The sequence below is a fragment of the Trichosurus vulpecula genome, chromosome 9, assembly GCF_011100635.1.
Source record: "Trichosurus vulpecula isolate mTriVul1 chromosome 9, mTriVul1.pri, whole genome shotgun sequence".
NCBI classification, from domain to species: Eukaryota; Metazoa; Chordata; class Mammalia; order Diprotodontia; family Phalangeridae; genus Trichosurus; species Trichosurus vulpecula.
In genome coordinates this window covers 47,113,810-47,141,596 of record NC_050581.1, presented here as the reverse complement: position 1 = coordinate 47,141,596, position 27,787 = coordinate 47,113,810, and the positions used below count along the sequence as shown (strand labels likewise).

General features: G+C 39.6%; 1 protein-coding gene and 1 pseudogene across 1 annotated transcript in view; both read left to right on the top strand.

The window, feature by feature from the left end:
* The first annotated feature begins 3,590 nt into the window (after positions 1-3,590).
* On the top strand, positions 3,591-17,348 carry LOC118832097 (annotated as a pseudogene).
* An 18-nt stretch (positions 17,349-17,366) lies between these two features.
* The window catches only part of PARN (poly(A)-specific ribonuclease), a 186,176-nt gene continuing 175,755 nt past the window's right edge, over positions 17,367-27,787 (top strand). Inside the window, exons 1-5 of the mRNA XM_036738871.1 lie at positions 17,367-17,548; positions 17,966-18,043; positions 19,523-19,602; positions 20,113-20,180; positions 20,266-20,347. Coding sequence (XP_036594766.1) covers positions 17,530-17,548; positions 17,966-18,043; positions 19,523-19,602; positions 20,113-20,180; positions 20,266-20,347 — 327 coding nt within the window. The 5' untranslated portion in view covers positions 17,367-17,529. The remainder of the gene's footprint in view (positions 17,549-17,965; positions 18,044-19,522; positions 19,603-20,112; positions 20,181-20,265; positions 20,348-27,787) is intronic.

The following is a 27,787-nucleotide window of genomic DNA, read 5'->3' as shown; positions in this document are numbered from 1 at the left end:
CGTCCATACGTGGAACCATCAGTAACAGCAAATGGAGAAGTTTGGAATGCTGTGGATAAGTTCACTTACCTCGGTAGTGTACTTTCCAGGGATATACACATTGATAATGAGGTTAACCCACACATTGCCAGAGCTAGCTCAGTGCTTGGGAGACTCCAAAGCAAAGTATGGGAGAGAAGAAGTATTAAGCTGATTACCAAACTGAAGATCTACAGAGCCGTGGTGCTGACCTCATTATTGTATGCCTGTGAAACCTGGAGTCTACCAGCACCATGCCAGGAAACTGAATCACTTCCATTTGAATTGTCTTAGGAAGATTCTGAAGATCACCTAGCGGGATAAGGTACCAGACATGGAGGTTCTTACTTGAATTAAACTACCAAGCATTCAAACTTTGCTTCAGAGAGTGCAACTCCGATGGGCTGGCCACATTGTTGGAACACAAAATGTAACGCTTGCCAAAAAGACTATTTTATGGAGAACTCACACAGGGCAAACGTTCACATGGTGGTCAAAAGAAGCGATACAAGGACACTCTCAAGGTCTCTCTCAAGAATTTTGGAATTGATTGTGTGCCCTGGGAGACATTGGCACAGGTCCACTCAGCATGGCATTCCCACATCAGAGAAGGTGCTGTGCTCTATGAGCAAAGCAGAATTGAAATAGCTCAAAGGAAACACAGGATGCGCAAGTTTAGAGTATCCACCCCAAATGTTCACATGGACAATTTGTGCCCAACCTGTAGTAGAACATTCCGAGCTCGTATTGGCCTGATCAGCCACAGCCGGACACACTGAATCTTGACTCAAGCATAGTGATGTCATTTTGGTCCTCTTCGAGAACAAAGGACAACAACCAAACAATCAACCAACCAACCAAGCAACTTAACCTCACTGAGGGCCATCTCCAGTCCTCCTGATCTATGTCTTGCCACTGGACCCAGATGGCTCCAGAAGACCTTACACAGCCCTCCCTCACTTAAATCTAATTCACTTGCACTGTATCATCTTCCTAATGTCATGGTCCCCTTTGAGAAGGAAGAACAAACAACAACTTAACTTTACTATACCTAATCTATAGAGCACAGTTAAATTTTAAGGGCATGAACTTTTGGGAACTGGCAGAATGAAGGATTGAAAGCTGAGCTAGGATCCTCATGAATACTACAGACAAACTTTGAAAAGAAACCAAAGCGATAGAAATTCTCACAAAAAAATTATATTCCTCTCACCCAAAATTTGATCAGAAAGCTGAAGAAAAACTCCAAATAAATAGTTCTCTTCTTCTTTGCTTATCAAAGTTGTGTTTGTTGTAGTTTTTTTTTTTTTTTAATGTGGGGTAAAAGAAGCACCCAAACCAATAGATGCCAAACATTATTAGAAGTAGCATCAGAAAAAAAAAAAAAACTAAAAAAATCCTTAAGATGTAATAATGAAATGGATACAGGCATATATGAAAAATGAAATTAGGAACTAAAATGAGTAAAAATCATTAGAGGAATCAAAAGAAGACCTGAACCAGCTAATAAGATCGATCTGTTAGGAATTAAAGAAATGTAACAACAGTGTGGCTAGCAGCTGCTGGAGGGGTGTAAGACCCAACAAGACCAGCAACAAGAGCTGCTAGCACAAGTTCTTTGATCTGCTTTTCTAAGGAAAGCAACTTTAAGGGGTTAACGGTCTCACTTTAATAAAACATATATCATTCACTTAGTTCAGGAGGAAAAGCCACCACCCTGAACTTCAAAGCAAATACAAATAGAAATTACAAACAGAAAATATCAACAGATCAAATAACAACACAATTCAACAGACAGGCTTTGTCTAATAAGGACATCACATACATAGTTACCAAAAAGAGAAGAGCCAACATCTGGGTTTTCTTCAAAGCTGGAGGGTTCCAGCAGCTACCCACAGTCTCCACATCAACACTCTTCCAGTGAGTGAGAGCCCCCCAAAACATGCTAAGCTCTGAGTTTATATATATACCCTGTTCAGGGCCAAAGGGCATCACAACCATGCAACTCAGACCCTTGTAAACTAGGCTTTCCCTTGAGGTAAGCAGGTCATCAAAGACTCCCAATTTATTCAAAGAAACAAAGGCTAGACTCATCAAAGGCACTTGATTACATAAGCGCTCCAAAAGAGAAAACAGTAAAAAAGTTCCACCCTGCTTAACCTTACAAGGAAGGGCTGAATATAGGCACAATACATTATGATGCTTTAATAGATCTGTGATATCCCTAAAGATATAGATAACAACCCTTCTGTACCTGCCTCTCCAGTGTGATTCTTGTCAAGGGCCTATTATAACTTTATCACAGAGGAGTCATTCCATATGCTGGAGGCCTTCCTTGATTGTTCCTGGTATTAAAAAGATATCAGTGGAGCTTGTAGAATGTCTGTCATCTCCTAACTCACATGACCAGCCCATCTTCTCTCCCTGTAATACATTTCCCTGATGACACCTTTTACTCCCATTCTTCTTCATAGTCCCTTATTCATTATATGTTGCAACCCATTCACATGCACTGTGCCTTTCTTTGTTGCCCTTTGTATAATATTCATTTTCACTTCCTCAAAGGCTTATGTTACCTGGTTTCCAGCCATACCACAACACCAAAATAATATTGGCATTAAAAAGATCCAGGAGTAGTTTAGGGTCTTTAAGAGAGCTTTGTAATTTCCTAAAGGCAATAAAGGCAATGTTGTTCTCTTCCTATTTGATTCGAGACTCAACTTGTTGCCCATTTATACTGTCTGTTCCAGATGTACAAACCGATGGACAAGTTATATAGGTTGTCTGTCTAACTGCAAGTCATTATTAATATACTTGATCTTTCTTGTGTGTATTGCCAGGCAGAACTCTCTTGAGGGATTACAATCCTTTTAGGAGACTGCTGTGTTCTAGGCTTAATATACCCAACATAATGTCATCTGAAAATTTAAGCTGCCTCATGACCTCATTTTCCACAGGGATTTCCTCTTCAACTTGAACTCTGGACTGGATCTCCTCCCTCACAGTGTTGAACACTCTTGGCAAACATATGTCTCTGTTTTATTCCTTTCCTGGTCATTACAATCAGATAGTCAATGAACAGGGTTATTTCTGTTTCCATCTTACAAAAAATCTTGACCAATTTTGAAGTATAAGCAGGAGACACTTTGTTGGAAGGGAGCCTTTAAGATGGTATTTTGCTCAACTAGAGGAATTGCTTTTTCCATAATCAACAAACAAGCACAGTCTGATCTTGTGAGTCAGAGAAAACACTCAGCAGGTCATCTATTTTGGTTGAAAGGTCCTGCCCAGTGAGGTGTTAGTCAAGGGCAGTATGGATTAACTCATGTTAGGACTGGAAGCGTCTATTTAATAAAGAAGCTATATTCATCAAGGAACTTTTATGAACAGTTCAGTAGACAGAAAAAGGATGCTAAGGTTCACAGCTCCATAGGGATTTTCCTAACTCGATTGCCCCCTTTTCTTGTGCACCCAAAGTGTGTCCATTCTCCCCTACAGGTGTTGAGTGCATTGGTAGGAGTGTGTAACTCATTTTTCTGTGTAGTATTTTATTATTCATGTATTTGTTTAGTATGACTAACGGTAATATTAATATTTCTTTTGCCTTACTGCTAATTAAGAGGTTATTATAAGATCTAAAAGTGTCACTTTTCTAAGTGGCTCGTTTTGTGTAACTAGAAAGTCATTGGATAGGCCAATCTGTAAGTGAAAGATCTTTCCCACCCATTGAATAGACCTCAGGTGGGGCCAACAAAGGGAGGCCTGATTAGAGGCAGACTCACATCCTTTCACTAACTAGGTGTAAGGCCCCAGGCCCCACACCTTTTTGATAAGTAGGCTCTGAGCCCTCAGGGCCCTGAACAGGGCATAAGAGCTCTGAGGTTGGCGGTTTGCCTTCGGGGGCTCACTCATTAGAAGAGTGTTGGTGATGAGACTCTGGGTAGCAGAAGGAGCCCTCCCCCCTTCCAGCTTTAAAAACCCAGATGTTGGACAGACAGCTAGAAGCCTATCTACCGCTTTGTGTTATTTGTTCTGTTTATATAATATATGCTTCTAATTTCTGTTTGTGTTCTCTCTGAAGTTCAGGATGCTGGCTTTTTCCCCTGAACTAAATGAATGATATAAGTGATGGGGTACAGGATCTGGGAGCCACCTTGAACTCTCCTTGAATCTTCCCACTAGATAAGGCATTTGCCTGAGGCCATAAGCCTTTCATTATTGCTAGGCCCAAATCTCTAAGCTAGGTCACTCTTAACCTAGCCTAGCCCTCCATTGTACAGCTACTTCCCACCCTTGATCCTATCAAAGTGCCTATGCCTAAATCTGTTAGCCTTAAACTAGCCTAGTGTACATTGTGTATTATCTCCAGGTAGCCTTCAGCTACTTCCCACACTTAATCCCATTCTCTTGGTTCCTGGAGTCTGACCTCTAGTTACTCCAATCCCATCAAGCTCCTCCTTAGACTCTTCCTCAAGACCTTCCCTAAACCCCTCCTCCCATCACCCCAGGACCACCCTAGATCCCTCCCACAATCTTTATGTATCTAAGTTTCATTTTGCCTCCGTGAAGGGGCTCAGATTCAATCTATCTCAGATTGAATCTGGCCCACTTGTGAAAACAAGAGTCACAAATGGTGAAATTTCTTAAGACGACCCATTATGGTGAATCTGTAATAAATTCTGTTTTTCTCTTTGGCTCTGAGAAGGCTTGAGTCGAATTCATTCAAGCAAGACCCAGGTATTGGTATTTTGGGGTCCCGAGCACCCCTAAAACATATGGTTCCTTAACCTCATCATAAGTATGTGTAGTTAAAGTAAGATTGTTAACCCCTTAAAGTTGCTTTCCTTAGAAAAGCCCATCACAGGGGTAAAGACAAGATGGTGGCTGGAAAGCAGGGACTTGCTTAAGCTTCCCCCCAGGTCCCTCCAAACACTTATAAAAATGGCTCTGAACAAATTCTAGAGCTGCAGAACCCATAAAATAGCAAAGGGAAGCAGGGTTCCAGCCCAGGACAGCCTGGGTGGTCACTGGGAAGGGTCTATCGCAAGGAGCTGGGAGCGAAGCAGAGCAGAGTCCATCGTGGGCCACGCCAAGACCAACCAGACTGGTGTTATGCCCTGCCCCCCCCCCCAAGTTTCTCCATCTTGCCCCAGCTCACCCCACTGTTTGTATTCCCATCTCCACAGACCCCACTGTTTGTGTTCCCTTCTCAACGGAAATAATCCTGCCTCAGCTTGTCCCACTGTCTGTGTTCCCATCTCCATGGAAATCAAATTGTGTTCTTTCCCTTTAAGTACCCTGACCCTACCCCTGCTCAGGGCTGTTCGATTTGAGTCTTTACTCCGAACAGTCGCAGGCTTGAATAAATCCACATCCAAATTTATATTCGGGTCTTGCTCGCTTTTTTTTTGCACAACACTGGGAGCTGGGAGAAGCAGGCGTGGCACCCTGAATCAGTGAGCTGTGGCAGTTACCAGACTTCTCAACCCACAAACACCAAAGACAACAGAGAAGGTTAGTGGGAAAAGCTGCTGGGACAGAGTGAAAGGAGTTCGAGGTCAGCCACCACCCCAGGGGGTTGAGGAGGTGGTGCAGCTCTGAGGCTGCTTCCAGAGCTACAGCTGCAGGTGCTTTGGGCCCCAGGCCCACCTGGTGGGAGGAATTAAGTGGCGGATTAGAGCAGGAGTGCAAAGCCTGCTTTGCTCTGCCTGGATCTGGGCTGCAATCCTGGTTGGCAGTTCTTGGGGGAGAAGGAGCAGAGCTTGCTGTGGAAAAGTGGCTCTGAAAACAGCAGCACAGCCCCTCAAGCTTGGGACAAAGTACTCTCCACTCTACAAGCAGTTGTACCCTGACAAAAAGCTCAAGAGTCAAGTAGTTGGCTGGGAACATGAACAGGCAGCAAAAATGGTCTCAGATTCAGACTCAGACTTTGGAATCTTTTTTGGTGACAAAGAAGACCAAAACATACAGCCAGAAGAAGTCAACAAAGAGCCTACATCAAAAGGCTCCAAGAAAAATATGAACTGGTCTCAGGCCATGGAAGAACTCAAAAAGGATTTGGAAAAGCAAGTGAGAGAAGTAGAGGAAAAATTGGGAAGAGAAATGAGAAGGATGCGAGAAAACCATGAAAAACAAGTCAATGACTTGCTAAAGGAGGCCCAAAAAAATACTGAAGAAAATAACAGATTAAAATATAGACTAACTCAAATGGCAAAAGAGCTCCAAAAAGCCAAGGAGAAGAATGCCTTGAAAGGCAGAATAGCCAAACGGAAAAGGAGGTCCAAAAGACCACTGAAGAAAATACTACCTTAAAAATTAGACTGGAGCAAGTGGACGCTAGTGACTTTATGAGAAATCAAGATATTATAAAACAGAACCAAAGGAATGAAAAAATGGAAGACAATGTGAAATATCTCATTGGAAAAACCACTGACCTGGAAAATAGATCCAGGAGAGATAATTTAAAAATTATTGGACTACCTGAAAGCCATGATCAAAAAAAGGGCCTAGATATCATCTTTCAAGAAATTATCAAGGAGAACTGCCCTGATATTCTAGAGCCAGAGGGCAAAATGGAAATTGAAAGAATCCAACAATCACCTCCTGAAAAAGATCCCAAAAAGGAAACTCCTAGGAATATTGTGGCCAAATTCCAGAGCTCCCAGATCAAGGAGAAAATACTACAAGCAGCCAGAAAGGAACAATTTGAGTATTATGGAAACACAATCAGGATAATACCAGATCTAGCAGCTTCTACATTAAGGGACTGAAGGGCTTGGAATATGAAATTCAGGAGGTCAATGGAGCTAGGATTAAAACCAAGAATCACCTACCCAGCAAAACTGAATATCATGCTTCAAGGCAAAATATGGATTTTCAATAAAATAGAGGACTTTCAAGCTTTCTCAGTGAAAAGACCAGAGTTGAATAGAAAATTTGTCTTTCAAACACAAGAATCAAGAGAAGCCTGAAAAGGTAAACAAGAAAGAGAAATCATAAGGGACTTACTAAAGTTGAAGTATTTTGTTTACATTCCTACATGGAAAGATGATGTATGTAATTCATGAGACCTCGGTACTAGGGTAGCTAAAGGGAACACACACACACACACACACACACACACACACACACACATATATTCAGAGGGCACAGTGTGAGTTGAATATGAAGGGAAGATATCTAAAAGAAATAAAATCAAATTAAGGGATGAGAGAAGAATATATTGAGAGAGGGAGAAAGGGAGATATAGAATTGGGTAAATTATCTCACATAAAAGTGGCAAGAAAAGCAGTTCAATTGGAAGGGAAGAGGGGGCAGGTGAGGGGGAATAAGTGAATCTTGCTCTCATTGGATTTGACTTAAGAAGGGAATACCATACACACTGAGTTGGGTATCTTACCCCACAGGAAAGGAGGAGGAAGGAGATAAAAAAGGGGGGGGTGATAGAAGGGAGGGGAGATAGGGGGAGGAGGTAATCAAAAACAAACACTTTTGAAAAGGGACAGGGTCAAGGGAGAAAATTGAATAAAGGGGGATAGGATAGGAGGGAGCGAAATATAGTGTTTCACAACATGAGTATTGTGGAAGGGTTTTACATAATGATACATGTGTGGCCTATATTGAATTGCTTGCCTTCTTAGGGAGAGTGGGTAGGGAGGGAAGAGGGGAGAGAATTTGGAACTCAAAGTTTTAAAATCAGATGTTCAAAAAAAATTGGTTTTGCATGCAACTGGAAAATAAGATATACAGGTAATGGGGCATAGAAATCTATCTTGCCCTACAAGAAAGTAAGGGAAAAGGGGATGGGGGAGTGAGATGACAGAAGGGAGGGCTGACTGGGGAATGGGGCAAACAGAATATATGCCATCTTGGAGTGGGGGGGGAGGGTAGAAATGGGGAGAAAATTTGTGATTCAAAATCTTGTGGAAATCAGTGCTGAAAACTAAAAATATTAAATAAAAAAAATTCAACTCAAAAAAAAGGAGATCAAAGACCTTGTGCTAGCAGCCCTTTTGTGGGGTCTTGTTGTTGGTCTTTAACCCCCACAATAGCTGCTAGCAACATTGTTGTTACATGGTTAGAGCGGTAAATAGTGAAAATTGTCATTTTGGGACAGGAACCATATCATGAACCCAGTTAAACTAATGGAATCTGCTTTAGTGTTCAAAGACCTGGTCCTCACCCACCAAGTCTGGAAAATATTTATAAGGAGTTGTCACCAGAAATAGATGACTTGGCCCATCCTAGTTATGGAGATTTATCTGGTTGAGCCAAATAAAGTGTTCTCTTCAGTACAGTCCTTGAACGGCAAGTCTATGTTCATTAGGAAAGAGGTTGGGAGCAATTTAAAGATGTGGTGGTATTTAGGTTAAATCAAAACTTGAGTGGATTTGATTTCCTGCTCTGGGTAATTATTCTTAGAAGAAAAGCATTTCTATTGATAGAAAATGCCACCACATCCTGCATACTGTACATCCCACTGCATTGTCTGTGCATAGAAGGCTCTTTGGATGCCAGCATTTCCCCAAGATCAACAAATTGCAAAAGAAGTCTGGCAAGACATCAGTTGGTTCAAAAGTACTTTGAAACAGTTGGAACAGAGGGAGGATGGCTCTTTCCATTTTTGAAAAGTTCCTTTTGGGGGGCATTTCTAAAAATACTTACGTGAACTGATGCTGAGGGAAGTAAGCAGAACCAGGAGAACACTGTACAGAGCAACAGGAACATTGTGTGATGATCAACTATGATAGACATCTCTTCTCAGCAATACAATGATCCAAGGCAATTCCAAAAGACTCATGATGGAAAATGCTATCCACATCCAGAGAAAGAATTACACACTCTGAATGAAAATTAAAACATATTATTTTCACTTTTTTTTTGTTTTTCGTGGCTTTTCTCTTTTGTTCTGTTTATATTTTTATAACATGATTAATGTGGAAATATGTTTAACATGATTACACATGTGTAACCTATATCAGATTGCTTGTGGTCTTAGGGAGGGGGGATGAGAGGGAGGAAGGAGAAAAAGTTGGAACTCAAAATCTTATGAAAAATGAATGTGGAAAACTCTCTTTACATGTAATTGGAAAAAATAAAATACTATTAAAAATAAAGATTCTGCTAATCATATTGAAAGTGAAAGTTCCAAAAATATAACATAACTTTTGCTGAGATCATTCATGAAGAGTTTCAGGATGGCAGAAATGTATACAAAATATTTGGTTTTGTTCTTTTAACTAAGATTTCTAATTTGAGATGTTTGGTCCTGAGCATTTCAAAATATCAGTTAAAGGGTGGTAAAAGAAAATAAAAGTAACTTTTTATTTTTGATTTTTTCCCTAGTCCCTTTTTCCATTTAGATTACAAAGTCCATTCACGGCTAAGATCTTGGTCATAAGAATACACACTTATTTTCTTTTGGAGTAATGGACATTCAGGCCCCTTAACATTCTAGGGGCAAAGTCTTGGAAGAAAGTTTCTTATTGCATGCCTGTCTCTATCTTTGGGATTGGGGCAAGAGTTTGAGGCCCTGGAAGAGAAGGGGAGTAGCAATTTTACTTTCATGAAAAAATTCCTTTATTATAAGCTTATCTCTCAGTTGAGACTTCTTCAAAGCAATGCTAATTATAGAAAATGAAACTCAGTTTTTATAGACTGCAAGACCTTTTACGGACCACAATGCAGTACAAATTATATTTTACAAAGAACTGCTAAAGAATTGGTTAAAAATTAACTAGATATGCAAAATTATCTAAATCCTTAATTAGAGAAATGCAACTCTAAGACTGGACAACGGGACAGAAAAGGAAAATGATAAATGCTGGAGTGGACAGTAATGCATTGTTAATGGAGTTGTGAACAGGTCCAAGGTCTCCTTTCTGGAGACCTGGAGTTGTGAACAGGTCCAAGGTCTCCATTCTGGAGAGCAATTTGGAACTATGCCCAAAGAGCTGTAAAACTGTGCATACCCTTTGACTCAGCAATACCACTACTAGGTCTCTATCCCAAAGAGATCATAAAGATGGGAAAAGGACCCAGATGTACAAAAATATTTATAGCAGCTCTTTTTGTGGTGGCCAAGAATTGGAAGTTGAGGGGATACCCATCAATTGGGGAATGGCTGAATAAGTTGTGGTATATGAATGTGACGGAATATTACTGTTCCATAAGAAATGATGAATAGGACTTCAGAAAAACCTGGAAAGACTTACATGAACTGATGCTGAGTTAAGTGAACAGAACCAGGAGAACATTGTACATAGTAACAACATTGTGCAATGACTAACTTTGATAGACTTAGTGCTTCTCAGCAATTTAAGGATCCAAGACAACTCCAAAGGACTCAGGATGGAAAATGCTGTCCACATCCAGAAAAAGAACTATGGAGTCTGAATGTAGATCGAAGCATATTACTAGCTCTCTCGTTTTTGTTGCTGTTATTGTTGCTTATTTCTTGTGGTTTCTTCCATTGCTTCTAATTCTCCTCTACAACATGACTAATATGAAAATAGGTTTAGCATAAATATATATATATGCATAACCTATATCAGATTGCATGCCGTCTTGGGGAGGGGAGATGAGGGAGAGGGAGAAAGTTTAGAACTCAAAATCTTATGGAAATGAATGGTAAAAACTATAAATTGATTAAGTAAAAGAAACAGGAGAACATTGTACATAGTAATAGCAATACTATGATGCTAATCAACTATGAAAGACTTCTCTGTTCTGATCAATACAATTATCCACTATAGTTCCAAAAGACTCATGACGAAAAGTACAATCGACTTTTGGGGAGAAAACTGATGAACTCTGAAGCACAATTTTTTCACTTCCATTTTTGTGTGTGACATGGTTAATATAGAAATATATTTTGCATGACTTTACATCTATAATGGATATTAATTTTCTTGACTTCCAAATGGGTGGGGGAGGGATGGAAGGAAGGAGAGAATTTGGAACTCAAACTAAAAAAATGAATGTTAAAAGAGAACATTAACTGTAGACTAAATAACTTAATCCTAAAGAATGAGTAGACCAAATAACAGATGATAGAAACAATCAGTAGTTTCATTAAAGATAATGACAACAGTTGAAAATATATACCAAAACTTTGGGGATGCAGTCAAAGCAGTCTTTCCTTAAGGGAAAATGTATTATCTATAGACACTTTTATTAATAAGAAAAGAAAGAATATATCAATAAATTGGGCTTACAACTAAAAATATTAGAAAATTAACTAATAAAAAAATACCCAATTATACCCAACTAACCACCAAAATAGAAATCCTAAAAAATCAAAGAAAAGATAAACAAAATTCAAAGCAAAAATAAAAACATTGAATTAAGAAACCAAAAGTAATTTTTTTTTGAGAGTTGGTCAGAGTAATTGAGCCAGCCCTAAGACTAAATAGGTGTCTGTCTACATGTCCTGGTGAGTGCTATGAGGCACTACAAGTGAGAATGGTCACTCCACACACCTATTACACAAAGGAAAAATGAAATTCCATGCCATTCAAGGATGTTATATTGTACATGAAGAAAGACTTTGAGTCAGACCTGCACAGTTTGGCAGTAGGTAGTGGCTAAAATTAAAATAAGCTAAACTTCTTCAGGCTGCAGATAGGTTTTTAGCAGCTCACTTTCCAAGTAAAGGTATAATTAATAATTAAACTATTTTGCAAACAAACCATATTTTTAAAAAAAGGATATATCAATATTAATTACATTTATTACTTAAGATTTTTATTTATCATGAAATCAGAATGGTGTTAAAAATTACTTTGCTAAGCAGTACAAATTTTAATTCATTTTTCCAGGTTTTCTTATTGTTTACATTTAGTTAATTACACTTTTTGTCAGAAATCAGTGTATTGTACTCCAGAATCATGTTTAAAATCAATTTCTTTAGAAATCTGAAAACTAACCTTAGTAGCCGCCTCATTTTCTGAGTTTACTTTCTCGAAAATCTGTTGTTCCCCACCGAGATTTTTCAACAATTTGGATGCTTCAATTTGTTTTTCATTGGTGTCCAATTTGCTTAAGTCAGGATGTTTTGATTTGAAACAGCGACTAAGATTGTATTCCTTCAGAAGGGCCATTACTTCTCCGCAAACAAGGCACAATATTTTGTCTCTCATGTAAGTAAACAAGTATCTGTTTGTCCATGCCGGATTAAACACTATGTGTTCTGACTCAATCTTCTGTTTCTTTTTATCACCCATTTTACAAAGTCACCCCAAAAACTTTAATGTTAGAACCAAAAAAATCTCCATAGCAACTGCTCACAGACAAAGAAATACTGAACTGAGTGTCTGACCTTGGAGAGAGCACCGGACACTCATATAACTTGGAGAGCACATAGGAAGGGAAGCCCTCGAGTTGTTGCCCCTCATTGCATTGCCAGCATCAGCTGTGTTGGCACATGGCTGCACTCGCTTTGTCCCTGTTCAACACCAGTAATGACTGAAAACACAGAGAAAAGATATGATTCTCGCTCCTCTCAGACTAGAGACAGATGGTTGCCATGGGTCACATGACAAACAGGAGAGAGTACACAGTGCCAACCTACCTGCCATGTCACATGATGGGCACAATAATGACTACTGGAAGGCAGGTAAAGTGGGGCACAGACAAAGCACTCATATCTTCACTTTCTTTTACATCCTCCACATTTTTCACAGACCGCCTGCAATGCTTTAGTAGGCCACTTACAGCCCATGGGCTACATGTTGTGTGGGCCTGCATTGTGTCCTACTATGCCCAACTCCTAAAATATGCAGCCCTAGAAATCAGAATTTCTTCTTACTAACTTATAACCTCTCCTGCTAGGTGGTTTGTAACTTCTTGCACATCAATACTTATACATACTGTTGTTAATAAGTGTGTGTGTGTGTGTGTGTGTGTATGTACGTACACACACACACACACATATATCTTAACCTCATAAGTACAACATGAGGGAGTCGTGACTGTATACTTTGTGTAAAACAAACCTGGGGTTTTTAGTGGATTGTAAGTTCAATATAGGGTCTCAGATTTTGAACATGAAGGGATCTTAAAGGTAATCTAGTATAACTTGCTCATTTTACATATCAGGAAACCAAGGCTCGGAGAGTTTACCTTTGCCCAAAGATAAACAAGTAGTAAGTTTCAGACTGAGGATTCATAGGTCCTTTGGCTCCAAATCCAGAACTCTATCACTGCTTCTCCACTGTGAATCAAAAGTGTAGCCAACAAAAGTGGCCGACAAAAAAGGTGAAGTCATGGTATCCAGAACAAAAGAGGAAGTAGTTCTGCTATGCTCTGTCTTGGCTAGATTTTCTGGAGCACTGTGTTCAATTCTATGTATTATATTTCAGGAAAGACAAAAATAATCTGAAATGTGTGCAGAAGATGGTAATCATCATCATATTTACTATAATAGCAGATTTTCATTTGAAAATCTTGTCTGTTTTGAAAGTATATAAGATGGTTTAAAGATGTACCTTCAACATATTAAGAATGAACAACTTTTTGGTATTTGCTGTATGTTTGAAGCCTCAGAGTATGAGTAGTTTTATTTTATAAGTAAAGGATTAACGAAATGTTAACTGTTACAGAAACATCAGGAAGATATTCAAGCTCTGAGTTGTGGTTAATGAAATTTTGCTATTTAAGGTTAAAAAGTCCTCAGACTGTAACTTATTAATTTGGGCTTTGATTACTGGGACAATTACTTGAATTGTCATAAAACCAATAGTAGAAAATGTCATGTGCAGTAGTCTGAGAACTGCTAAGGTAGATGTTTGTACCTGGAAAAGTTTGTGGGGACGACCTAGAACGCAGCCTAGGTAATATACCCCTGTCTCTATTTCCCTACTGTTCTGTTTCTTTCTGAAAAGGAAAATTCCCCACCTGGTTGATCCTGAGCCTTGCCTCTAACACTCTGTGACTACATGATTGGCTGTCAGATATGATTCATGCCTGGAATCAAACAGAGCTAAGGGAGTTTTTCCCTCTGTTACGACCATGTCCATCTTTTTCCTTCTATAGTCAATTTGTGTAATCAAGAAATTTTATAAATACAACACTAAATCTATTCAGTAATAGATTGATACTGGAACATCTGTAAGCTATTAAGTATGAACATATTACAATTTTAACCTGTATTTATGGTCAAATTATAATATAGGGATATCATCCAAAGGGGGAAATGATTAGGCAAAGTAATAAGACAAAGATGTAATGATAAAGCTTTCTAATTAAGTGGAAGAACAAATTTTGAAAAATATCAATAAGATTAGATTTTTCTCTAAAGAACTATATACAGATGTATATGGTTGGCTTCCAAAGTTTATCTATCATAGAAAATCAGGCTTTGAGTTTTAGTTTTAAGTTTAGTAATATGTTTTGGTAATAAATTATCAAAATTGGATTAAGGATTTATTAAGGATTAATTGGATTTTACACAAAATTGTATTGCTAATGGTACAGAAATTTAAATTAATTTCCCATTTTTAAGCATCTGATAAAGAAGAGTCCATTTTCAGTTAGACCCTCATAAATTTTCAAAAGATTCTTATATCAGGTACAAGATTTAGGTAAGGATAGAAACAGCAAATGATACATAGACTGAAATTCTCAGAAGTTTCAAAATTGGAGAACCAGATTTAAGTCATTATATTAGATTAGGTCAGAACCTCTAGATTTGGAACCAGGGAAGCCCCTTTTAGAGTTGTCCTGAGAACAAAGATGTTAATGTTTAAGTTTTCTTGGTTACTTTGGTGACACGTAAATCCCCCTTCTCAGAACTAGCCCATTGTGAGTCCTCTAAGTAATTTGATCTGTACCTGGTTTGGGGAATTGTGAGAAAAGCTTTATTGCATTGTTTAATTCTGGATCATCTGAAACGAGCCCCTTCTCTCAGAAGCAGCCAACATCCAGATGAGATAGAGGTCTTGAGATTCTGGATGAGAAGCTAAATCTACTGTCCTAGTTTTTTCTCTCTCCTTTTGTTATGTATCCAACCACCAAGGCCCTGATCATTTTCTCACTCTGATATTCTTGGCCCCCTCTCTTCTCAATAAATTACCTGGGATACACTTCCCCAACAGGTCCCCTCAAGGAACTAACTCCCTGGGCATATCCTGAGACACATACCTACCTCTCCTTTATTGGCCATAAGGGTAGGGTTCTTTCAGACACCCTACCTTTGGCCAAGGGGGGAAATATCAAAATCATTATGTTTCCCAGAGCTAAGGCCCAGCAAGCAGGCTGTGTCCTGAGCTTGGCATAAAAATAACCATCGCTTAGGATGATGTCACCCTCTGGCAAAGTGTATTGCTTAGGCTAGCACCAGGTATTCACAGAGGGATTTAGCTTCCCCTATTTCCAAGGGCCGTCCATCACATATTCACAACCCCTGTTCCTTGTTACTGACAGGTACTGAACTCCTGTTTCCATCACAGAACTCTGGTTCTGTGCCTGGCAAGGTGGGCACGACCTCCAAGACTTGGGACAATACTGTTCTCACAGGACCCATGGGAACAGTGACTCAAGACCTAAAAATGATTATGTCATGGCCCAGCCCACAATGTATATAAGACCTGCCTTTAGTCTCCTTAGGAGAGAGGGCTTCCATAGCATACTTCATATTCCTCACTCTCAAATTAATTAAACTTCTGTTTGTGTTCTGACTGTCCTGTCTCTAACCTGCTCTGTTTGTTGGCCACCCATAGGTTAGAGGCCAGTTCTGGTCCAGCTGACACAAGAAAGATTAAATTTGTGCTGCTTAGTCTCGGGGGGCAATTAGGATCAATTGGCAGAAGTTGCAGAGAAGTAGCTTTAAATGATCTAAGTGTAATAACTTCCACTGTCCAAAAGGTGATGACCTGCTTCAGGAGGTCGAATGTTATATATATTGTAGAATAGATTCTTCAGGTGGGAGATGGGCTAGATGACTTTTGAAGTCCTTTCCATAGGATCATGGATTGAGAGCTGGAAGTCATCTTAGAGGTCATCTGGTCTAATCCTCTCCTATTACAGAAGAGGAACCTGAGGCCCATATAGTTTAGGTGACTTTCCCCGGCTCACAGATAGTAACAGATAGGATTCAAGCCCAGGTCCTTTGACCCCAAATCCAGCACTTTTTCCTCTGGACCACACTGCCTACGAACCTGAGGTTCTGTTCATGCCATTGTCCTATGACATTCTGTTGGTGGAATGACAACCTCATAGGATGGTGTTGCTTTCAGCAGTTATAGGGAAGTTTGGAAGGGAGGAGGGTTTTGGGGAAAAGATTTAAGTATTCAGTTTCAGACACGTTGATTCTAAGATGTTTACAAGACATTCCGATTCGAGACGTCCAATGGGCAATCGGAGATGGCTCTACTGGAGGTCGAGAGAGCGGTTAGGGCTTTTCAAGTCGCACTCAGAATCATCTGCGTAGAGAGGATCATTGAATTCATGGGAGCTTTTGAGATCATCAAGTGAAATAATATAAGGGGAAGAGGGTTCAGGACACAGTCTTGGGGATCCAAAATTAGCAGGTGAGGTTTGGATGAAACTCCATCAACGGAGATTGAGAAGAAGCGGCCAGACAGGTAGATGCAGAGCCAGGAGCGAGCAGCAGGAGGAAAACCTAAAGAGAAAGTGACGGACGGTGCCAAAGGCTGCAGAAGAGGTCCAGGTGAGGACTGAGAAGAGGACATCCATTAGATGGGGCAACTAAAAAGTAGCTTGGGAGTGAGCGATTTCAGTTGCATGATGAGGTTCAAAGCCAGATTGAGGAGAAAACAGAGAGACGAAAGGAAGCGGGGACCGCAGAACACCTTCGTAAGGACCTCAGACGCGAAAGGGAGGACAGGCATCGGACCGCACAGACCCAGTGAGGGGATTTTCGGTTTGTTTTTAGGCTGGGGAAGACAGGGGCGTGTTTGTAGTGGGGATGCGACCAATAGACGTGGAGAGATGGACGATTAAAGAGAGATGAAGGTAGAGGCTGCAATCTGCAGGATCGCTCCGCTCACACCGGGAGCCGCTACTTAGCCCAAGGGGAAATCGGGTCATTCCAGGGCGGGGACTCCCCTACTGGAGGGCGGACCCGCAACGGGAAGCCGGGCTGCCGAATTACGATGCCAGCTCCAGTCGTGAGAGCGCGATTATGTCGCGACAGCACAATATCTGAACCTGCCTACGACACCCCACCTTCCCGGCGGGAGAGCGTTCTCACTCTCCGAAGGGAAGGGACGGGGGGGGGGGGGGGGGGGGGGGGGCCCGGGGGCGGGACTCGGCAAAAGGAAGCCGGGAGGGCTCTCGTGCCCCTTCGGGAGACGTGGCCGGCCACGTGACGCGCGTCGGCGCGCGCTGTTTCCGGAAGTCTCCGTCGCGCGCGCCCCCGCTCTCGCCGCCGCTGCCGCCGCTGCCACCCCGTGCAGTTCAGGGGGAGGAGGGCTCGGGTGCCGCCGCCGCCGCCGCCTCTGCGACGCCGCCGGGGTGGGGGGGAGGGTGGGGTGACGACGAGGCTGCAGGATGGAGATGATCCGGAGCAGTGCGTGCCTCTTTTCGCCCTCGCTGCCGATTCCGCAATGTCCTCTCCCCACCCTCCCTCCACCCCTGGCCCGGGCTCCGACCCCCGGGCCTCCGTCAGGCCTCAGGGGCCGGGCCTGGAGACTCGTCCGGCTGCTGCCCTTGGCCCCCCGGAGCTGTGTCAGCGGCGCATCTAGCCCGCGCGCCGCCCGTCCTCTCACCTCCATCCCCACGTTGTTGCTGCCGCTGCCGCTCTCGTTGTCCCCCCACCCCCACCCCCCGTTCCCCTGCCCCTCCAGGCAGCTTAGGGGCCGTGAGCGCTGGGGACGCCTCGGTCCACCCTCTCCCTTCCCCCTCCCTCCCCCTCAGCCTCCTGTCTTCAGATTTGGAGGGCTGCACCCGGGGCCCTGGTCTGAGCCTTTTCTTGGTTTCTCTGCAGATTTTAAAAATAATCTCCACAAAGTGTACCAGGCCATTGAGGAGGCGGATTTCTTGGCAATCGATGGGGAGTTTTCAGGTATCCCGTCCAGGGTTTCGATAGCGTCCTCTCCCAGAGCTTGCTTGTAGACGGCCAGGGACGTGATGTTGGGTCCACTCTGGTCCATGGCCACTTTGGGTAGCATCTCCTATCTTAGGCCCCACCCTGCTGGGTAACCTGGGGCAAATTAATTAACCTCACTGCATCTCTTCTTACTACATCATAATGTACACGGTTGTACCTTGAAGAGATCATTAGTGTTTAGTTAATTTTTAAAATCATTTTAGGAACTACAAATAAATCTCACCATGTAGGGTAATATATGTAGAAGCAGTCAGGTGGGCTTTGGCGTTGGTAAGGCGTCTGTTGATCGGGAAATAGGACAACTACTTACAAATAAGGATGAAGCTCTGTATAGCTGTAAACGTATTATTGACAGTCCAGAGGGTATGCATGTAATGCTGGATCAGTGCATCTACAACTATTTATTTTTTGAAAAAAAGCCTGATACTGTTAATTAAAACTGGTTTGAATACTTTTTTTCCTTTGATTCAGACTCCTGGGTTTGTTCCCAGATTGGCTGAATTGATTGGCAAATGTGGAAAACCACTTAATTGTTTGTAAAGGAAATTGACGTCCTAGTTGGTCCATAAATTTCTCAAAGCCCAAGGAAACAAGAGTTTACAGCTTGTTCTTAAATTGGTAATCTTTAAAAAAAAAATCTTTTTTTTTACTTTGAAAATGTTTTTTGTTGATTGTACTAAACATATTTTTGGCCAAAACGTTTGATTCGTCGTCTCTATGTAAATTTTTTGGTTACTGTGAAAGAAAGCATTTTCAAAGACAAAATCTGCCTTTTGGTGATGTTACTAGCTTATCCACAAAATGAAGATTGATAGAGATGGAAAAATATTCATCACCTGGAAGCCAAACTTCTGGTGATGAGCCTCTGTTAACTAGGCAGGTCCTTCCACAACGTACAAAGTCCTTTATCTGGTCCTGTATTTGAAACCTTTTTTTGGTTTCATAGGATATATGTGAGCTTATGCTCTGCTGGCATTGATTAGAACCTAGAACTGCCTCTACAACGTAAATAATGCATTTAGTTAAGACTTTAATGAGGTTAATATTCTTAAACTCCTAATTTATATAGCATACTCCATGTTTGCAGGTATATTTACACTTCTGAAAGAAACTAAGTAACTGTTAAATGAAGCCTTTTAAAAATATTTTAATTTCAAATCAAATCAAAACTCCATTGTGGAATTTTTTTTTGATATTGACTTTAGACTGACAGATGATTGTGTGTTTATAGATGATAATGATTATTGTTAATAATAATTGTCCTTGATAGAAGAGTTTCTATTTACTCTGCATGCAAAGTCATGAAGCTATGTATATTGTTCTGGAAAACATTTTCTTTACATTAGTGTTGATTGGTCATTGAATTTCTACATGATGTGTTTAATCTTGAAAAGTAGTTAAAATATTAAGTTTAAATTTTCCCTCTAATTTTAGGAATCAGTGATGGACCTTCAGTTACTGCATTAACCAATGGTTTTGACACCCCAGAAGAAAGGTATCACAAACTTAAAAAGGCAAGTTAGTTAAAAAACATTTTTTCCATCTTTTTCAATCTCTTCCCCCCACTGAATTGTGTTGAAGAGGAATCATGTATATCTTTTGTAAAATACACTTTTTAAACAAGCTCCAACCATAAAACAATGTTGTTAATTAATTAAAACAACATAATTATTTACAAAAAATTTCAAGAAAATTTCAATATATTTGATTTAGAGTAATCTAGATATGATTCTCTTTTTTTTAAAGTTGTCTTTTGGCTAATATGACTTTTTGAAAGGAAGTAGCTGCCCAAATATAAAAGTTACAGTTAAGGCAATAAAGGTGGTCTGAGCACATCAGATAAGGTTAATTAAATAAATGTCCTACTTGAGTTAAAAGCATTCATGTGATGTCCCAGAAATTTTCTGCCAAAGTGTAATTAGATGATATAGAAATTCTACATGAGTGAAACTATTATTTCTTCAATTTAAAGAAACTTCATTCCCCTCTGATATTGATTGACAAATTATTTTCTTCTTTTTCAGCATTCCATGGATTTTTTGCTGTTTCAATTTGGCCTTTGCACTTTTAAGTATGACAGCACAGAGTCAAAGTAGGTTATTTTTTAAAGCATTAATTATTCCGTTATTGTGGAATGATATCACCTCTCAATTTGCTTGTGTCTTTCATTTTCATAGGTATATAATGAAGTCATTTAACTTTTATGTTTTCCCAAAACCCTTCAGTAGAACTTCACCAGATGTCAAATTTGTTTGTCAGGTTAGTAGCAAAACTTAATTTTTTAATTTGCCAGTAGTTGCTTTCCCATTATTTGTGATCATGAATAGTAATAAATGATACTTTAAGCATTTATTTCATCCCTTAGAAAATGCAAAAGATGAAAAGGCCTCAGAAAGAGCCCACAAACAAATATAGAAAACACATAAGACATTCAGAGAAACTCTTATATAGATAGTGAAAATTCATAAAACACTCAAAATTATTCTTAGAAAGAACTGGACATTAGGTTAACCCTTTGAAATTTCTAGCAATTTCTTATAGAGATTCCTATATAATCTTTCCCAGATTCATGTGTCTCTTTGTGGTTTAGATTCCCTCTAGAAAAACCATTAATTTCAACTTTCTTCTCTAGAAGCGTTTTGTTAAAGCTAGATTTTCACAATTAGCAAAATGAATTGATTTGAATTTTCCCTTCTTTCACTTTATTGTTACAGAATTGTGCGTGAATAAAAACTTTGAGATCATCTAGCCTCTCATTTTATGCATAAAGTCTGTGCTCAGTCATATAGTGAATAACAGAAGCTAGAGGTCTCCTACAATATGTTTCCTCTTTGCAAAATGATAGGGTTGAACTAGATGATCTCTAGAGTCCCTCTATAACTTTTTTAAAAATTAAATTTCATTTTTTTCAGTGAACAACAACCTGTCTTCCTATAGTTTTACTCTGGTACCCCTAGATGAAAAAAAAGAAGCTCCTCCCATCCTTGCCCCCAACAAACACCCCTAGGCAAACAGATTCTCAAGTTCGCTGTGGTCTAAAAATTCGTGTCCCACTCAGCATATCTAGCTGATCACTTCTTTGTTAGGAGGTGGGCAGTATTGTAAGTTATCATGCCTCTGGGATCATGGTGGATCATTGAACTGATCAAAGTTCTTAAATCTTCAAAATTGTTAGTTTTTATAGTCTAGAATTTTATTCTCCTGGTTTTTCTTCATTCTGTATCCTTTTAAAGTGAGGTTTGGGTGATTCCCTCTTTCCACCCTTTCATTGTTTGTAGACGTCTATTCATCTCCCCACCATTGCATCTCTTTTCTTCTCTAGTGTATTCTTTTTCTCCATCCTTTTCCTTTCTTCTAAGATCATTATGACATAATTTAAAAAACTCCATTATTCCCGGTGCCTCCATCTTATTTGACTTCCTTTATTTGACCCTGGCTGATGTCACAGTTCTCTGGGGATGCTTATATCATTTCTTTCTCCCCTTCCCATAAGAATGCAATTTCTTCAACTTTATTAAGTCTTTTCAAATTTCCCACTTTGTTTCTCTTTATTCTTATGTTTATGTTTCAAAGTTTCCTCTCAGCTTTTGCCTTTTTATCAGGAATGCTTGGAAGTCCTTTGTTTCATTAAAGATCCATTTCTTTTGCTGTAGGATTATATTCAATTATGCTGGGTAAGTTATTCTTGGCTATAAGTCTTTGTCTTTTTGCCTTTTGGAATATCACAATCCATACTCTTCACTCTCATTTTGCTATTTGTGAAACTCTAGCTTTAAATCTAGCTGCTAAATCTTGTGTGGTGCTGACTGTGGCTCCATTGTACTTGTACTCTTTATTTATGGCTGCTTGCAGTATTTTTTCATTGACCTAGAAGCTCTAGATATTGGCTGTAATGTTCCTGGGAGTTTTCATTTTGACGTTTCTTTCAGGAAATGATGGTCTTTTTTTTTTTATCTATTTTCAGTTTATTTTTTGGTTCTAAGAGATCTAGCAAGTTTTCTTTGAAGATTTCTTGAAATATGATATCTAGGCTCTGTTTTCGATTGCGGCTTTCGGGTTGTTAAATAATTTTTAAACTGTCTCTCCTTGATCTGTTTTGCACATGAGCTGTTTTTGCTATAAATAGTACCTTACACTTTCACCTATTTTTTCAATCTTTTGACTTTTTCTTAATATTTCTTGTTGTTTCTTGGAGTCATTAACTTTACTTTATTCAAATTTCAGGGAGTTTGTTACTTGGGTAAGGTTTTGCACCTCTTGTGCCAAGCTGTTAATTCTCTTTCCTAGACTCTCTTCCATTCTCTTTCCTAGTCTCTCCTCCCCTTATTTCTTTTCCACTTTTTTCCTCTATGACTATCATTTCATTCATATCATTTTCAAACTAACTTTTGTAGTCTTTTTAAAAAATTTATTTCCAATTACATATAAAAACAAGTTTTAAATATTCCTTTTTAGAATTCAGAATTTCAAATTTTCTCTCATCCTCCTTCCCCACGCCTCTTGTTGAGAAGACAAGCAATTCAATATAGGTTATGCATGTGTAGTCGTGCAAGACATTTCCATATTAGTCATGCTGTGAAAGAAAACAGACCAAAAAAAAAAACCTCAAGAGAAATAAAGAAAGCAAAAAAAAGTATGCTTCAGTTTGTCTTCAGGCACCATCAGTTCTTTTTCTAGGAATGGAAAGCATTTTTCATCAAAAGTCCTTCAGAATTGTCTTGGATTGCTGAGAAAAGATAAGTCATTTTCAGCTAATAATCCTACAATATTGCTTTTACTTTGTGCACAATACATTTCACTTTGCATCAGCTCATGTAAGTCCAGGTTTTCTGAGGGCATCCTTTCTTATAGCACAGTAGTATTCCATAACAATCATAATTTGTTCAGCCATTCCCCAATTGATGGGCGTCCCCTCAATTTTCCAATTCTTTGCCACCAGAAAAGAGCTGTTATGGATATTTTTGTACATGTAGGTCCTTTTTCCTTTTCTTTTTTATCTCTTTGGATACAGACCTAGTAGGGGTATTGCTAGGTCAAAGGGTCATAGCACTTTGGGCATAGTTCCAAATTACTCTGAAGAATGGTTGAATCAATTTACAATTCCACCAACAATGCATTAATGTATCATTTTTCTCACATCCTCTTCAACATTGGTCATTTTCCTTTTCCTCTTAAGCAATGTAATAGGTATGAGGTAGTACCTCATAATTGTTTTGATTTGCCTTTCTCCAATCAGTAGTGATTTAGAGCATTTTTTTATATGGCTATAGATAGCTTTGATTACTTCATCTGAAAACTGTTCATATCTTTTGATCATTTATCAATTGGGAAATGTCTCTTATTTTTATAAATTAGACTCAGTTCTCATTTGAGAAATCAGGTCTTTATCAGAGAAACTTGCTTCAAATTTTTTTTTTCGCAGTTAGTATTGCTAATTGTATTTCCCTTCATCCAGTTTTCTCTTTATTCTATTCTGTCTCTCCCCTTTCACCCTGTCCCTCCCCAAAAGTGTTCTGCTTCTAACTACTGACTCCTCCGATCTGCCCTCCTTTCCGTCACACCCCTCCTCCCCAATTCCCCTCCCTTCCTACTTTCTGTAGGGTAAGATAGATTTCTATACCCAATTGTGTATATGTGTGTTATTCCCTCTTTGAGCCAATTCTGATGACAGTAAGGTTCACTCATCCCTCCCCCCACCTCCCCCATTTTTCTCTCCGCTGTAAAAGCTTTTTCTTGCCTCTTTTATGTGAGATAATTTATCCCATTCTGCTTCTCCCTTTCCCTTTCTCCCAATGCATTCCTCTTTCTTAACCATTTATTTCATTTTTTAGATATCATCCCCTCGTATTCAACTTACACTTGATCCCTCTGTCTGTGTACACTATCATCTTCCCATGTAGGAATGTAAATAGTTTTAACTTTATTAAGTCATTTATTATTTCTCTTCCCTGTTTACCTTTTTATGTTTCTCTTGAGTCTTGTATTTGAGAGTCTCATTTTCTATTCATCTCTGGTGTTTTCATCAAGAATGCTACAAAGTCCTCTATTTCATTAAATATCCATTTTTCCCCTGAAAGACTGTACTCTGTTTTTCTGGATAGGTGATTCTTAGTTGTAATCCTAGCTACTTTTCCTCTGAAATATCATATTTTCCAAGCCCTCTGAACTGTTAATGTAGAAGCTGCTAAATCTTGTGTTATCTTTAACATGCCTCCTTGAGACTTGAACTGTTTTTTTCTGGCTGCTTGCACTATTTTCTCCGTGACCTGGGAGCTATAGAATTTGGCTGTAATATTCATGGGAGTTTTCATTTTGGGATCTCTTTCAGGAGGTGATTGGTGGATTCTTTCCATTTCTATTTTACTCTCTGGTTCTAGACTATCAGGGCAGTTTTCCTCGATAATTTCTTGAAAGGTGATGTCTAGGCTCTTTTTTTGGTCATAGCCTTCAGATAATCCAATAATTTTCAAATTATCTTTCTTGGATATACTTTCCAGCTCAGTTGTTTTTCCAGTGAGATATTTCACATTGTCTTCTATTTTTTTTATTCCTTTGGTTTCATTTTATTGTTTCTTGATTTCTCATAAAGTCATTAGCTTCCATTTGCTCCATTCTAATTTTTAAGGAATTATTTTCTTCAGGTTGCTTTTGTACCTCCGTTTCCATTTGGCCGATTCTGCTTTTCCAAGCATTCTTCTCCTCGTTGGATTTTTATACCTCTTTTACCATTTGTCCTGTTATTTTTTTTAAGGTATCATTTTCTTCAGGTTTTTTTGTGTCTCCTTTACCAAGCTGTTGACTCATTTTTCATGATTTTTCTTGCATCACTCTCATTTTTCTTCCCAATTTTTCCTTACTTGATTTTCAAAATCCTTTTTGAGCTCTTCCATGGCCTGAGACCAATTCATTTTTTTCTTGGAGGCTTTGGGTGTTGGAGATTGATTTTGTTATCTTTTTCTGAGTGTGCTTTTTGATCTTCCTTGTCACCATAGTAACTTTCCGTGGTTAGAATTTTTTCTGTTATTGTCTCGTTTTTCCAGGCTATTTCTTGACTTTGAACTCTTTGTTAAAGTGGGGCTCTTCTTCCAGGGTCGAGGGTGTACTGTCCCACACTTCAGGGGTTTTGTGTAGCCCTCTTCAGAGATGCCTCTGGGGACCTGTAAGTTTTCATTTCTTCCAAGGTGATATGCTGTAAGGAGAGTTGCATTTACTACTCTCCTGGCCTGTGCTCTGGTCTGTGAATGACCACAAGCACTCTTTTCTGCCCTGGAACTGTGGGCAGGAACTGCTGCACTATGGCCACAAGCTCTAGTGTGCTTAGTGTTCCTCTTCATCCTGGCATTGCCACCCAGATCTGAGTATGGGCAAAGCAACAGAGTCCTGCCCTCAGTGCCAATAAAGAGTCTCCTGTGTTCTCCTTCTGACCAGTTGTTTGATCCCGTTACCATCTGTGGGCTATTAGTTCCTGAAGCAGCTGGTGCTGCTGCTGATTCAGTGGTTCCCAAGGCCTACATATGGTTTTCTGGGGCCTGGTCTGCGCTGGTGCAGCCTGCACACCAGTGTCACCCAGGTGCAGCAGACTTTTCCTGCTAATGTTCTAAGCTGTCTTTTGCTGGCAGATTATTTCACCCTGTCCTTTTGTGGATTCTGCTGTTCCAGGAGTTGTTTTATAACATTATTTAAAGGTATTCAGAGAGGTTTTAGGGAGAGTTCAGGCAAGTTGCTGCCTTTTCTGTGCCATTTTACCTCTGTCTGACTTTCGTACTCTTGCATAATTATTTCTAATAATTCTAATTGATGTTTTGGGCAAGCTGTGTTTTGCTTTGAGACTTTCTTTCCCTGTAAGTTTTTTGGAGTTATCTTTTTCTTTTGGGTTTTTGTGTTTTGATTATCCCTGGACTAAAATAGATCTTTATTTTTTTTATTTAATCATTTTTCCAGCAATATGTTCTAGGCAACCTGGTTATTGCTGGCCTAGTAGGGAATTCTTCTGGGGCTGAGTCTGTGATCTTGATTAATCTGGGAGATCCCACTAAGGTACTTTTCCTAGATGGTACTCTGGGCAATGAGCTTCTGGCCTGGTCTGGGACTGAGTTCAAGATCAACTCTGGACATCCCTGCACTGCACACCTAACATGGAACTCTGGGAGCTGACTTGCACTGACACTGCACACCACTGACTTGGTGCTGTGTTCCCAGCCACAAACCTCAGGCCTGGGCCAGTTGATGATTGGCTCTGGAGTCCTTGAGCTACAGTGCTAAGTTCTTTGGGCTGCCTGGGACAACCTTTATAGTTAGCTTGGGCCCAGCATTGAATGATACACCTTGGATATCCCTGTGCTGCTGGCCTAGCTTGGAGCTCTAGGCTCTGAGCATGTGCTCTTGCCCTAAGCTTTTGGGCAGGAGCCCAGAGCAGAGTTTGTGATCACCTCTGGGTGTCCATGAGCTTTTGCCCTAGCTCAGTGCTCTGGTCAGTGAGTCTTTGATCCCAGCCAACCCTTGGTTCCTGCCCTAGTCACTTGCCTGTAGGTCAAATTTGTCATCTTGGGCAGGAAAGATGCTGGGAAAGGTAATTTCTCCTACAGTTTTCCTTTTGCTACTCTGGCATTCTTCTTAAATTATTCTTGGTATAGTTGTGTGGGAACTGGGCTGTACTGTTTCTTCCTACATTTCTTTCTTGGCTGCATCCCTCTCAATAACATTTTAAGATTCCATAAAGTTAAGAAAACGTGGGTTGAATGAAGACAGACTTGTGTACCTAATACTGTTGTTAGGAAATTGATAGCATCCTTTGAATCTTGAAAGTGCTAAATTTAGGACAAAAGAAATAAAATTTTACAAAGTCAATAGTAAAGTCATTAGGAAGGTAAATAAAATATTACAAAGTCAGTAGCTCCAAGAGGTGGTAGAGACTAATAATAATATGTAGCTTTAGGAAAGATTTAGATCATTTCATAAATCATGTAGTTATATTTGGTTAAGAGAAGACTAGAATGTCTTTAACTTTTCAAGTTAGTGTCTGAGGACAACCATTCCCATCTACAACATCCTTCGATCCCGCTGTGGAAGAACTTGTATTGGACTGGATAGATCACATATTTAATCCACTATAGATGTAGTGAAGTATTGAATTGTGAGAATGTTCATCTGTAGAAGTAAATAAAGCAGGACTCTTTCCTTAGGAAGAGAGTCAATCTTGACCATAGAACTGGGAGAAAACAAATAAAAGGGAAAAGCTGTTCTGACGTTAGTTTGGCTTGTTATCAAACTCTAGGAAACTGCTGAGTGTTTGTATTTCTTTAAAAAATAATTTAAGGTTTATGCCTTTTTTAGGGGCCATTGTTTATTTTTCTGACCTGGAATTATGAAAATCTTGTTTTAAGTTGAATGTTTACTTTTGCAAAAAGACTAAAAATAATCTGCACTTGCATACACTCCATTCAGCTTGGTGGGATGTTACTTGGATATTTTTCCTTGTCAGACATTCTGTTAGACTGTCATACTTTCGTCACTGTGCCAGTCTACCAACTAAAAATTTCGTTTCTACCTTTTTTGTGTGTAGTGTAAATGTTTTGTACCTTGACTTACGCAGTAGATATTTTCCTGAAACTGTGTATGATGAAAGAATTTTGTTTGCAAGAGATGGAAATTGGAATTAGCAGCAATTAATAATACAAATTAATGGTAAAATGAATTGTT